At 32.4% G+C, this 13668-nt stretch overlaps 2 protein-coding genes across 2 annotated transcripts in view; one reads left to right on the top strand and one right to left on the bottom strand.

Annotated features, from left to right (window-relative positions):
* The window catches only part of LOC134268771 (uncharacterized), a 209676-nt gene that overhangs the window by 103909 nt on the left and 92099 nt on the right, over positions 1 to 13668 (bottom strand). The gene's annotated exons all lie outside the window — the stretch shown is intronic.
* LOC134268764 (kinesin-like protein unc-104) overlaps positions 1 to 13668 on the top strand; it is a 30305-nt gene that overhangs the window by 6326 nt on the left and 10311 nt on the right. Inside the window, exons 2-32 of the mRNA XM_062751003.1 lie at positions 57 to 187; positions 2654 to 2757; positions 3648 to 3730; positions 3925 to 4104; positions 4501 to 4566; positions 4807 to 4985; positions 5294 to 5405; positions 5579 to 5610; positions 5699 to 5744; positions 5797 to 5862; positions 6037 to 6054; positions 6433 to 6511; positions 6612 to 6690; positions 6851 to 6990; positions 7394 to 7568; positions 7754 to 7829; positions 7984 to 8063; positions 8256 to 8347; positions 8462 to 8602; positions 9150 to 9203; positions 9776 to 9817; positions 10129 to 10210; positions 10335 to 10407; positions 10532 to 10637; positions 10759 to 10910; positions 11088 to 11260; positions 12039 to 12182; positions 12713 to 12850; positions 12999 to 13117; positions 13302 to 13390; positions 13514 to 13619. Of these exons, the coding sequence (XP_062606987.1) occupies positions 2658 to 2757; positions 3648 to 3730; positions 3925 to 4104; positions 4501 to 4566; positions 4807 to 4985; positions 5294 to 5405; positions 5579 to 5610; positions 5699 to 5744; positions 5797 to 5862; positions 6037 to 6054; positions 6433 to 6511; positions 6612 to 6690; positions 6851 to 6990; positions 7394 to 7568; positions 7754 to 7829; positions 7984 to 8063; positions 8256 to 8347; positions 8462 to 8602; positions 9150 to 9203; positions 9776 to 9817; positions 10129 to 10210; positions 10335 to 10407; positions 10532 to 10637; positions 10759 to 10910; positions 11088 to 11260; positions 12039 to 12182; positions 12713 to 12850; positions 12999 to 13117; positions 13302 to 13390; positions 13514 to 13619 (3022 nt within the window). The 5' untranslated portion in view covers positions 57 to 187; positions 2654 to 2657. The remainder of the gene's footprint in view (positions 1 to 56; positions 188 to 2653; positions 2758 to 3647; positions 3731 to 3924; positions 4105 to 4500; positions 4567 to 4806; positions 4986 to 5293; positions 5406 to 5578; positions 5611 to 5698; positions 5745 to 5796; positions 5863 to 6036; positions 6055 to 6432; positions 6512 to 6611; positions 6691 to 6850; positions 6991 to 7393; positions 7569 to 7753; positions 7830 to 7983; positions 8064 to 8255; positions 8348 to 8461; positions 8603 to 9149; positions 9204 to 9775; positions 9818 to 10128; positions 10211 to 10334; positions 10408 to 10531; positions 10638 to 10758; positions 10911 to 11087; positions 11261 to 12038; positions 12183 to 12712; positions 12851 to 12998; positions 13118 to 13301; positions 13391 to 13513; positions 13620 to 13668) is intronic.

The following is a 13668-nucleotide window of genomic DNA, read 5'->3' as shown; positions in this document are numbered from 1 at the left end:
TTGGACTTGATTGCTTCTTCAGCAAATCATTTGACAAAACTTTGTTTTTATTTCAGGGAGAAAATTTAGAAAATGGATTAAAGCGATTAGTAAGCTGTAGCAGAATGGACACTAATTTTACAGACTACCAGGCTGAAAGATTTTAACTTGAGTGAAAGTACCAAATAAGGAGATAAAGCTATTAAAGGTAGGGTACCATAAAGACAGATGGTTTAATTCAATCAATTAACATGTATTGATCAGTACACCCAGGGAGTTGATGACCTTTAAATGAAGTCTGTAAAAATTATGTTGATTTAATTTAGCATTTTATTTTCTTTCTAATTTATCAGAATTTTTTAAAGTTTGTTGCAAGGTTTGTGTTTCTGAGTATCAGATTTGGCTCCCAATATTGATATTTGATTTGTTAATTATTTGTAAAGGAAGGATTGACAATATTGGAAATTCAGTCAGACATGATGTCAGGGAAATGTTTATGCATAGACAGGCAGGCTCCCAGGCTCCGTATTGATTTAGTTCTATTGGAATGTAAGGTGAAGCAATATAGACATCAGGGACCAATCAATATTAATTATTTACCCAGTAAAATTATTTTCTCAAGTATAAGTAGATTATATGTGTTTAAATATATTATGATTATTGAATTCATTTGATAGATACATGTATTAATGAGTAAAAAGGTTATATCCCTTGGCCCAAAACTTGAATTCTTAATGCCATATGGAATAGAATTTGAGGTTGAAGACCTTATTGAGGAAAATAATTGGCTGTTGTTGAAAATGAATAATTCTGCTATTTCACAGTAAATGATAGAAAATGGCATATTGGAAGATATTTAAAAGATATGATTTTCAGATTTGGACATGTTCAGTTGAAACTGACTGGTCAATTTGATAATATAGGAAGTTTTATATAAAAAAAAAATAATTTGATAATTGTATAGATTGAGGTACAAATAGTTGTATTATGAAATTCACAGTCCACCCCATATCATTTAAAATAGGTGTTTTTAATTAATTAGTGTAATATACTACCAGACAAATGAATATACTTCTAAACATACAGACACAGTTATTTATCTTTTGTCTTTTAAGTTCCTGGCTTTTGTCACTCTTTTAAAAGTTCCTGTTTGAAATCAATAAAGTCTACTTAATTCACTCTTAGTGTTTTTTTTCTATATAGGGATATTTTAACATCTTTAACAACTGTGTTGTTTCAGTCACATTCCATATCTTTCCTGTGTCAAGATTCACATTCAAAGTTTCCTACCAATGAGTTTGTACCATAAAACAATGAGTCATTATGTTTTATCAATGCTAATAACTTAGCATGAGATCAGAAAATATATTTGAAATATTCTTGTTTAGTTATAAAGGTATATTGAATCAGTGATCATGGTGATCAGTTTGTTCATTGGTTTCCTGTTTTGTTCACTTTGAATTCAAGCTTCCTTTTGAGCTCTATATCAAGGTGTCTTTTGTCCATCTGTCTTTCTTTCTGTCAATTTCTTTCTCTATTCCTCCCACAGTGTTGTTCAAATTTCAGTAAAACTTGGCATACAAGTAGATTAAATCAAGATGCATAATTTTTAGCACTTTTAAAATTCCAATTAATGCTCTGTGTGCCATGTTTACTTAAAAAAAAATGGAGAAAACCTTCAAAGCTGAATATAAGAAGCCATATTCAATGAAGAAATCTAATCTTTATCTCAAATGATAAAAAAGGTAGGGGGTTTCTGATCAGAAGAGAATTAACGATGTAGTGAGATTGTCATAGTTAGGGCATTGGTCTAGAAAATTTCACAGACCCAGACAGTAACAGGAAAAAGAAATTTCACTCTGATTCCACTCATTTGATGTATAAGGTAATTAACCATTTTTAAAAATGCCAAGGTTTGGATCTTTGATATCTAATTGAATGTGTCTTTTAATTTCGATTGTTCTTGTGCAAGTAAATTATCCTTTTTTTTTCTTTTTTTTTTGCTTTGAGAATTTGATAGAAGGAGAGTATTGGTTGATCACTGGGTATTAACTGGTGAAACAATTACATATCGATCTTTGTAATCGAGGTTCAGTTGATGTTAATATGGACAATTATGACAAAGGGCGTATGGAATGTAAAACTAAGCAAATTTACAATGGCATGTTCATGTTTGAAATGTCTTTTTGAATTAATCTCCTAATGGATAAAAATTCTCTATCTTTGTTATTCAAAGCAATCTACAGTATATTGCAGGTCTTTATTTAAGTACATGTACACTTTTTAAATTATTGTTCAAATGCAAGGTTTCACGAAAACACTAGCTTGTTATTAAAAGTGCAATACAGAATTGAATAACTGCATGATTACATATTTTGCATCCATTAATATACTTGTTCATTTCAGCATACTGAAAATCATTTTTATTCACAAGGACTCTATTTTTACTTAGTATGAATAAAAAAGAGAAGATAATTTATATTAATGTTTTATAATGAACTGCAGAAACAGTGTCACTTGATCATGGAACCATTTTGGTCCTCGGGTCTCTTTAATCATGTTTTCTTATTATTTCTTTTCAAAGAGTTGTAAGGTTTAATTGATATAACATTGGAGATATAATATTTATTTGTTCATTTACATATATAATAAACTTTCATGTTTTATTTTCCAGCATTATGTCTTCTGTGAAGGTAGCAGTGAGGGTGCGGCCCTTCAACAGCCGCGAAATGAACCTCAACTCCGAGCTTATCATAAACATGAAGGACAAAACAACAAGTAAGTCAAGCCGGAGTCGGTTGTATAGGAGATCTACATCATTGTCATTTACTTCAGATTGTATCTCCAGAGCAAAAGAAAGCACACTGGGAAAATAACGATTATACATGTACCAATACATGCATTGCTGCAATTTTTTATTGCAAAACACATGGGCAGTCTACTCATATTAAGGCACCTGCTATTGCAGTGTTTATCTAAGAACACAAGAAAAGGTTAAGGTACCATTCAGTAGAAACTGAGTCTATTATTTACAGTGTTTGTCACAAAAATTTACTAAGCCTGCTGGAAAAATGCAAAGTGGAAAAAGAAAGAAAAAAACAGAGAGATCTTGTATTAATTGAAGTGCATGTATTTTAATTATAATGATATTGATGTACATGTATAACAATCTACCCCAATAAGACATGCTGTAATAAGATGTAATATAAAACCTGTTTGCTGCATTACATTCCTAATAAGTACATGTACATTTGCTACATCTAATCTGCCTGGTGGCAGTACAGTTATATAGCAGCCACACACATTGATCTGTGATGTTTGCTTGTTCTTCTGCAGTACAAACCTGTTTTTTATGAGCATTTTAATAAAACTTGAGAAATTTACATGTTTCAAATTTTGTGCCATTTTCAGTTCCATTATTTATATAATTGAGTGCTTAATTGAATTCTTTTAAGTATTAATCTTCTTTATAATATTCCATAAATTAAATAAAATCTTTAATTTTTTTATGTTGATTTTTTTTTTTTTGTAGTAATAATATACTAGTATTCAAAACTACAGAGAATCAAAATTACTTAACTATAATCATGAATTCATTATAAGTATGTGTAGGTTATTCCCCGTTAAGCAGATTTTACTGTATTTGTACTATTTTATTCTATTTTCAGCCATTACCAATCCCAAAGCAGGCCCCAAAGATGTCAAAATTCGCAACTTTAACTTTGACCACTCATATTGGTCACACACTAATGTAAGATTATGCAGTTTTTAAGATGTACTTTTTCAAGATCCATAATACTTACCGGTAATTTTAAAAAAAATATTAATGAAATACTTGTAGTTCAAGCATAGACATTAGATTTCTAAAGAGGTATTTCACCCGGAGGTTTATTTTTATAAGTGCTTTGTTTTTCTGTGATTCACGGTCAGTTTCTCTTTTAACAGACAGAAGATCCAAACTTTGCGACCCAGAAGCAGGTGTATGAGGAGATAGGGGTGGAGATGCTGGACCACACATTTGAGGGATACAATGTCTGTATATTCGCCTATGGACAAACAGGGTCAGGAAAAAGTTACACAATGATGGGCAAGAGTGAGCCAGGACAGCAGGGGATCATTCCTCAGGTAAGCTGCTGGGGAACTTGTTTTAATATCATATCTTACCATTTTATATATATATGTATGTAAAAAGGATTCTTTCTATAATTTAACAAAAAAACTTTTTTTTTAATAAAAAAAAAAACCTACATTCATCATTACCAGTACTACCAAATGCATCATGTGTAAACTTAGATTGATTGATATTTGTTTCATTAAGATGAAATGAACTGAAATGGTTATATGATCTTTTTCTTTCATTAACGTAAGTGCATTTAGACTAAATATTGTTCTATATGCATTCATATTGATTGTAATTCAACCATATTCATTTTATGATACTTTAGATACAATCAATATTTTGATCAATGTGATTCTTAAACCCAAATGTTGAATTGTTATCAATTTCTGCATTTATTTCAGCTTTGTGAGGATTTGTTTGAACGAATAAAAGCAGCAAAGTGTGATGATGTGCAGTTCTCTGTGGAAGTAAGCAATGTTTTCCTGACAAATAATTTTCAACTTTATAATTAACACATTAATTGCTTTTCCAGTTCATAGTGTATTTCTTATTTTAAATTGTCAAAAGTTTGAGGAAATTTTTCCTTTAAGATACTGTCATTGCTTCCTGCAAAATTATCAGAACCTTAGAAAAAAGTATCCCTTATATGTCAAATAGAATGAGGAAAGGAAAAGAAATTACACCTACTTGACATAAACTTTTTGTAGGTGAGTTACATGGAAATTTATTGTGAGAGAGTGCGAGATCTCCTTAATCCTGGACACAACAAAGCTTTACGTGTGAGGGAGCACCCCTTATTGGGCCCCTATGTGGAGGATTTATCAAAGCTAGCTGTGCAGTCATTTGATGACATCAATAACCTCATAGATGAAGGCAATAAAGCTAGGTATGTTTATTTTCTTATGGGAAGTCAATTTCACGAATTGATATACTGTATACAGGGAAATTTTCGCCCCCATTTTATTTTCGTCCCTTTCGCCCTTACCTCATTAGGGCAAATTTAAAACGGGGCGAATTAAAAAAAATTCAGTTTAATTTCTTAAACAAAACTACGATTGGGCGAATTTAAAATGGGGCAAATTTGTTTTAGAGTGTGAAAGGGCGAAAATAACACGGGGCGAAAATAACCCTGTATACAGTAATTATAAAGATCTTGTAAAAGTTGTTTAATAACTCTTACATTTTTGTTTGCAGAACTGTAGCTGCTACAAATATGAATGAGACAAGTAGCAGATCTCATGCAGTTTTCACCATTATTTTCACACAGCGTCGCAGAGATGATACTACCAATATGGTTGGAGAAAAAGTAAGTGAATACAAATAATGCTCAAGGGCAAATCATTCACAATATTACTGAAATTTGATTTCAAGATTTTAATCTCTTTGACTGTAGATTAATTATATTTTGATTCATTCATACTGCCTTGAAAGAATCCATTGAAAGATGCAAAATGTATAAAATTTTGTGTAACTTTACAGGTTAGTAAAGTGAGTTTAGTAGATTTGGCAGGACTGATTTTGATGAAACTTCACCCGAAACAAATATCAAAAAAAAATTTCGCTAGTGTCTCGGTTGCTATGGCAACAGCCGGAAAAATTTGAAAAATCAACTTTAAATCTTGGAGCAAAAGGCACTCGTTTAGAATATATCTCTAAGTAAGTGGTAACCAAGGGTACATTTGGAATACAAAAATGCTGAAGGAGCAAACATTAACAAGTCACTGACAACCCTCGGAAAAGTCATCTCAGCTCTCGCTGAATTGGTCAGTTTGTTGTTTAATGTCGTATTTCAATAAATGAATTCTTTGTTTTATATGAAAAGGATGAGATAATAGACTTTGGAAACCCATTAAGCTAAAACATGTAAATGAATATTATTCATTATTTGAACCATGTTATAAATGTATGCTTATGAATTTTGTCCCTTTTGTGTACAGAGTGCAATGGACCTTAAAGTAAGTGGCCAGTGTTGTAGAAATACACAAGAGTCTCCAAGAATTTGGTGTTGTCTAGATTTGAACAAATGTTTTAATGTCAGTAATAGAGTTCTGTGCTTATGTACAATGTCTTGGGGCTTTTCCTGATTTGTGAATAAAATGCATGGATAGAAGAGAGTTAAAAATGCTTGAATAATCAAGTTTTAGTCATTGTAAAGACACATTAGATTAAGTCTGATATGTTCGGATGTAAATACACTCTGATGATTAAATTGCATATATATGGTCTACATTTCAAACAAAAACTAGTCAAAAAAAATTTTTTGAATCCTTGAATATGCTTTAGGTTTTATACATTAGAGGGACAATTGTGTAATAATAATACATTTAATTTAGGCCAACAAAAAGAAGAAGAAAGCTGATTTTATACCATACAGAGATTCAGTGTTGACTTGGCTACTCAGGGAAAACTTAGGTATGCAGGCTTTCTTTGTGAATTTTAGAAATCATGCATAAATCTGCCATTATTCTAGAGATTAGAAGTACATAAAGGCAAAATTATTTCTAATTTACAGGAGGAAATTCCAAAACTTGCATGATAGCTGCTTTGTCACCAGCTGATGTTAATTATGATGAAACTCTGAGCACTCTGAGGTAATTCTTACATGTATATAACTGAGTAAAGCAACTTGACAGCTCAAAGCATTGCACATTCTGGATTTTTAGCCTAGAAAGTTTGATAAAATGAAAGAAAAAGAAACAAATGGTTAGAATCTACAATATGATGATATTGTTTTACTTTATTTGCCATTAGGTATGCAGACAGAGCTAAGCAGATTATGTGTAAAGCTGTTGTCAATGAAGATCCAAATGCTAAACTGATCCGAGAACTTAAAGAAGAAGTCTCCAAACTGAGGGAAATCCTACTGACAGAGGGCATTCAGATTGGAGAAGGTACTGTTTTTCTAATTATTGAAGGGAGGGGGGAGAAGGTATTGACTATTTAAGGAGGAAGAAGGGAGGGATTGGTTTGAAATTTTTGTCTAACCTTTCAAAAACTGGGAAAAGTAACTTATTATATAGGCTGTTAGTCATTTTAATTCCACAGAGCTAAAAATTCATGTTTGTTACAATGGTACAAATTGCAAAGGCTTTAGTTTAATATTTTCGGTGTGTGTCTTATTCACTGTGGGTTTAACTTCATGGAAAATGCTAAATCATGGAATCATATAATTCAAACCATCATGTAAATTTCCTGATTTTTAGTGAGCACCTATATACATTACAAATAAATGTCTTGATATGAAATTGTAGTGACAATATATTGTTTACTCCTATGAACTTTGTATTACTATAGGACTTGAAGGACTTCCAGACCCTAAGGTAATTACAAGATCCAGGAAAGATTCCTTGACAATGGATGACGGAGAGAATGCCATAGAACGTCTTCAGATGTCAGAAAAACTCATTGCAGAACTTAATGAATCATGGGAAGAAAAGCTTCGAAGAACAGAGGCTATTAGAAAAGAAAGGTGATAAAATTGTTCATTGATAATAGAGTCAAACATTAGATATTTGGAATTTTGTCTCTTCCCATTTGAATATATAGTTTGTTATGAAAAATAATTTAGAAAAGTTAGATTTTAGCATTTCTATTTTAATATTTCTGTAGCTCTTTAACCCATATGATTAGATTCTCTCAAAAATTATTTTCTAGGGAGGCAACATTAGCAGAAATGGGTGTGGCTCTGAAGGAAGATGGAGGAACCATTGGTGTCTTCTCTCCAAAGAAGGTACATTTTTACTGTGTTTTAATTTGAATTATTTGATCTAAAGATGACACCAAGTAAATGCACAAATGAAGATTGAAGAACACTTCAAAGATAATACAAATCTATGGGTTTTCTTTGCCCAATATTGACTGTTATCTGTTATTTTTTTGTATAGTCACCTCATTTGGTTAACTTAAATGAAGACCCACTGATGTCAGAGTGTCTGATCTACTACATCAAAGAAGGAGCTACAAGGTTTGGAGTAGAAACTGTCAATATTTATCCATATATTTACAATAGTAACAAAATATTTGATGGAACAGACTTTTTCAAAATGCACTACATGTAATCCATGTTATACACGTGTACTTAGAACTGGATAACTTCAGCTCAAATTTTCTGGAGTTTTGAACTTTATGGAATTATGTAATTGATGTTAAAATGTAGGGTTGGACTGAAGGATGCAGCACAGAACAATGACATTCAGCTCAGTGGATCAAACATTGCGGAGGAACACTGTATCTTCCACAACATTGATGGTCAGTCAATTTTTCCAGCAAGAGGAGTTTTATCTTTATCCATCAATTAAGCTACTAAGAAAAACTGCTGAAAATCAGCCTAATATTTTTTCATTGTGGTTTTTTTTTCTGTAGGGAAAGTGACGTTGCTTCCCATTCAGAATGCTGTTGTGTATGTTAATGGAAAACAGGTCACTGAGGAAATGGAGCTGAAAACAGGAGCTCGCGTCATTATAGGCAAACATCATGTCTTCAGATTCAATCATCCAGACCAAGGTAGGATTAGAGTTCTAACTGCGATCAGCTGATAGAAGCATTGGGTAGTTTTTTATATTTTTAATACTGAAGACAAAATTTCAAAATGCAGACAGTTTAATTTGACAGTAATCCAACTCTACAAACAATATTATTTAATTGTTTCATTCATTGTTTATTGTGAGTGATCTATTATAAGAAAATCTTCTTAAATCACTACTGAGTAAAGCAGGGTTAGATATTTTTGATAGTGTATTCTACATTGACTTGAAATTGATGAATGATATATTTCCATATTACATGAATTATAAATTAGATTATCTCTTCCATGTGTATTATGAGTAGGATTTCCTATGTTACTCCTGAAATGAATCTTGAAAATAGAAAAAGATACACTGGGCATGCTTCCAACTTGTAATATTTTCTTTGGGCAAAAGCCATTAGCTTCGAATCACTAAAACACCATACTTTTTTCCCTACTTAATTGTCCATTGTATTAATGCCTGGATATCTATTGCTTTCCAATTTCTTGCCTCTCTGAAAACCCTAACCAATGTTTTCTTTGCAGCGCGTCAGAGCAGAGCACATCTCATTGACTTTGATCAGATTGAGTCCATAGGATGTAAGTCCACCCGAGTGTGTGTATTTCTAATGTTGTGGATGCTTTTGCATAAACTAACCTGCATGATTTACACAAGACAAATTTGATTTTTAGTGACCAAAAGTAATAATGTTTATCATTTATTCATATTCAGTATTGGTACATCTTCTATGAAGGGATTTTTATTAATGAGGATTTGCTAGAGCATTAACTTATTCTAGTGATTAATATTACTGCTTAAATGCTAACATCATCTTAAGCATTACATATATATCTACTATTCCAAGCTTGATATTTTATAAATGTGCAATATGTGAATTGAATGTGTTACAGCGTAAATATTTTTACCCTAAAAGTTAATAAAACTCTGCTTTGCATGATACCTTTAAGAATAAAATATAATACTGTATTTCACTGGTTTATCCCACATACTTTTTCTTTTTATGAATTTGATGCAATGTTACTTCATTTGACACAAATTCTTGATTTCCACTTTATATAGACTAAGAGCATGAGATTTCCTGCCCAGCTCTAGTTGATTTATTGCTTTGATTTAGTTTTGTTTGAGTGGCTTTTTTCATTGTCTAATTTAGCAACTGAACAAGAAGATCTGAAGTCAGAGCCTGAGCAAGAAGGTAGCCTTAGTAACATTTAACATTATTCATGTAGCTAAAGCAATATTTCAAGCATTGTTACAAAGTAAGCAGCATATTAATGCAGCAGTGTTTCCCAGTGTTTTTCTTGAGATGATATCATTTAATATAAGTGAAAATCTGTTTCTTTTTTTAAATATGTCCTACAGGCAGGTAGGCTTTAATAGTATGTTTCATGATCATATCAATATTCATTTCCTCATAAGATAAACTCAGGAAACTCAGGTGTTAAAGTAAATACAAGAGCTTGTTTCCCCATATGGTATGTTGAAGTGTCCTGCTTTTGATTGTAGCCGAGCCTGTAGACTGGACATTTGCACAGCTGGAGTTATTGGAGTCACAAGGAATAGATTTAAGGAGAGACATGGAAGCCAGGTTTGTATTTAAATGATAATACACGTAGAATGAAATTTCTCATGATTGTTGATAAACAGTCTTCATATGCTTAGTATATCTACTAGTATATATCTCCAGATATTTACTGCTGATTATTTTACAGACTTCAGGGGTTAGAAGAACAGTACAAAAAGGAAAAGGAAGAGGCTGATCAGTTGTTTGAGCAACAGAGAAAGGTATGGACTATTTTATTCCTATCTTCCTGAAAATTTGTAATCTTCTATACAAAAGAAGGATGAAAAGCTTTAATATTTTTAAATGATTAAGTAAATTTTGAGGTTAGTTTGCTCTTTATTAAAGGATTATGAGACTAGAATACAAAACCTTCAAGAGGAAGTCATGAGGCATTCAATGATGTCAAGTTTTGCTGCCACGGAGAATGAAACAATTGAAGAGGAGGAAGAAGGTACATATAAACAGAAAAATGTCAAAAATTCTTACCAAGACAAACCTCTTTAATGTTGTTCAGAAACTGAATGAAAGTCACTTCTTTATGTATGCATACATATTTATATTTTTCTGGGTAGAGTGCACATGGACTGAGAAGGAGAAGCAGGTGGCTGCCTGGGCTTTTAGGAAGTGGAAGTATCACCAGTTTACATCCCTCCGAGATGATCTGTGGGGCAATGCCATCTTCCTCAAGGAAGCTAATGCAATAAGTGTTGAACTCAATAAAAAGGTAACTTATGTCAGATCAATATTAATGTTTCAGCTTGTGAAATCTATTACTTCCTAAAGCCACCTTTGTGTATGACTTATGGTATCCTTTCTGTTTGCAAAGTTGTTAGGGTGTTCATGTCATTGTTGTATTTTGTAGTAGAAATACATCAGTTTTTGTTCTTGGTCTCTTTTCTAGGTACAGTTCCAGTTTGTACTGCTGACTGACACTCTCTACTCCCCCCTCCCCCCTGAACTCTTCCACCCCGGGGAGAGGGACGATGACCGCCCCTTCCCCAGGACTGTGGTGGCAGTGGAGGTCCAGGATACTAAGAATGGGGCCACACACTACTGGAGTCTGGAGAAACTGAGGTAGGAAATCTAGGTGTTTTATTTTGTATGTGATTAGTATTGCTTGCACTAGTAAGATTTCAGATATAGGAAAGCACTTTGACATAAAAACTAATTCATTATCTATATTACAAGTTTATTTAAATCTATTACTAAGACAAGAACCTAATAATCAATTTATGTTAACATGTACTTACTCAAGCACTTTTTCTGCAAAAAAAATAATTCTTAGATGTTCACACATTTTAAGACAACTCTTTGAAATTATTGATAATTCATACAACGGAATCTTGCAAATCATTTTGGCAAAGTTGGAAATTTTATATAGATTTCAAATACTGTTAGTATTAAAGTTAAGTGTTTCTTATCTAGTAAATATAATTTTCATTTTATAATGATCATGGCATTGTCGTGTGTAGTAAAAATTGCATGGGCAGATTCAGAGTTTACCCATAGTGAGACAGTTACTGGTACATGAAAAATGATAAATTACAGTTTTAAACAGGCTTTTTTTCTGGATCTGACCATGAAGTAGCATGTATAGATTTATAAAATACAGACATTGTTTTATGAAACTGGGCTTAGTCTAATGCCTCAAATATTCTGCATGAGTTCCAACTTTGTCAAAAAAGGAGATGCAAAATTGTAGGCTATTGGAATTACTGTTCCATAATTTATAGTGAAAAATTGTTAAAATCTCTAAATGCTTTCTTTTTTTCTCTAATATCCAATGCTTAGTACTATATTTTGTGCTGTATAAGGGGGATAACTCTTTTTTGACTGCTGAGTTTGATTTTAGACACAGATTGGAGCTCATGCGAGATATTTACAATGAGGATCTGTCACCCGGCACCCCAGAGGCCAAACAGAATTTCTTCCAATGTTTCACAGGCTGTGGGCCGTCACAAAACTACTTTAACTTCATTAATCTCATTCCCTCCAGGTCAGCCCCTGGATGTTGTAGCTACTCAGGCTGCATTTTTCAGTTCCTCTGCATCCATTCTTCTAGCTCTCACAATAACTCATGTTATTTTGGTCTCATTTCTTTTTTTTCATTTCAGCTTTTACCAATTTTACATGTATATAGGCTGTTTTTGGTTTAGTTTCCAAGATTTGAGTATTTTTTTGACATTTATTTTGTGGTTTTCTTTCTCTTTGATGTTTTTATGATTTATTTCTTTATTGCATTTTCAGGTTCTCAAATGTATAGATTTTTTTCTATTTATATATACTTGTAATGGTATTTGGAAATGAATTCACAACAAATGATAGATACTTCTGAAATGGATAATATTATTCAAAACTTTCAATACATGTATAAAGAAACTCTAACATTTTAATGCAATTCAACATTCTAAAAATGGTATGCCTGTTTTTTTAAGTAGACAATCCAGAACCCCTTTGTTGTGTTTGTTCCCTGTATGTTTATTTGTTTAATATATACTGTAACAGCATGGGTGGTTTATTTTACAGACAAAGACTGGAGTTGATGAGACAGATGTATCACAACGAGGCAGAGTTATCTCCCACTTCACCAGAACCAAACATTGACACGATGAGTGGAGGCGATCCATTCTACGACAGATTCCCTTGGTTTAGGCTTGTGGGAAGGTAAGTCATTGTCAAAAAGATCAAAATTAAATTTATATGAAGAAACTGAAGGCATTATACTGATGTTTTGTTGGGGCTCTAGTTGAAAATTTGAATGATATCTTTACAAATACCAATTAATTTTAACCCATGTTTTCTTCTTTTGTAGAGCCTTTGTTTACCTGAGTAACCTGTACTATCCTGTGCCTCTGGTGCACAGAGTCACAATTGTGAGTGAAAAGGGAGAGGTCAAAGGGTTTCTTAGAGTTGCCGTTCAGGCAATCACAGGTAAGCATTAGAATAGAGGTGGTCTTCTGGCTAGATCATGTTAGCTTTTAAGTTTAGGGTACTATAAAATGACAAATATGTTAGAAATAAAAGAAAACATTGTTCAGATATTTGTGTGTATATACATGTATGTATGTACATTTTGTTCATGTTTTTGTATATTTATGAAATGCTTTATCTATAGAAAAAGAAGAAACTCCTGACTACACACCAGGAATCAGGCAGTCAGGAAATGCCAAAATTTCTTTCAATGACAATGACTACTTCAAAAAGGTAAGGATTGGTTTTTTTACAACATACATGTATATTTGTTGGGCTGTACCTAGCAAACTTTGATAGAAGAAGAATTTTTAATATGTATGTATTAAGTTAACCTCTCTTTTTATTTTAAATAAGAAACAGCAGTACAGTGACCTCTCATCACAGACAGCGCCATCTACAGAAAACCTCAGATATGTAGAAGGTGAAGGTCCAAGTCCAGATAACTCTATCAATACTTCTGGTGAGTGGTCTTCCTTTATCAATTTTATTTTGTTCTGTTTGCATTCAAA

Source organism: Saccostrea cucullata, unplaced genomic scaffold, assembly GCF_032062105.1.
Source record: "Saccostrea cucullata isolate Sc308-1 unplaced genomic scaffold, CSIRO_AGI_Scuc_v1 ctg772, whole genome shotgun sequence".
NCBI classification, from domain to species: Eukaryota; Metazoa; Mollusca; class Bivalvia; order Ostreida; family Ostreidae; genus Saccostrea; species Saccostrea cuccullata.
This window is presented reverse-complemented; position numbering and strand designations above follow the sequence as displayed.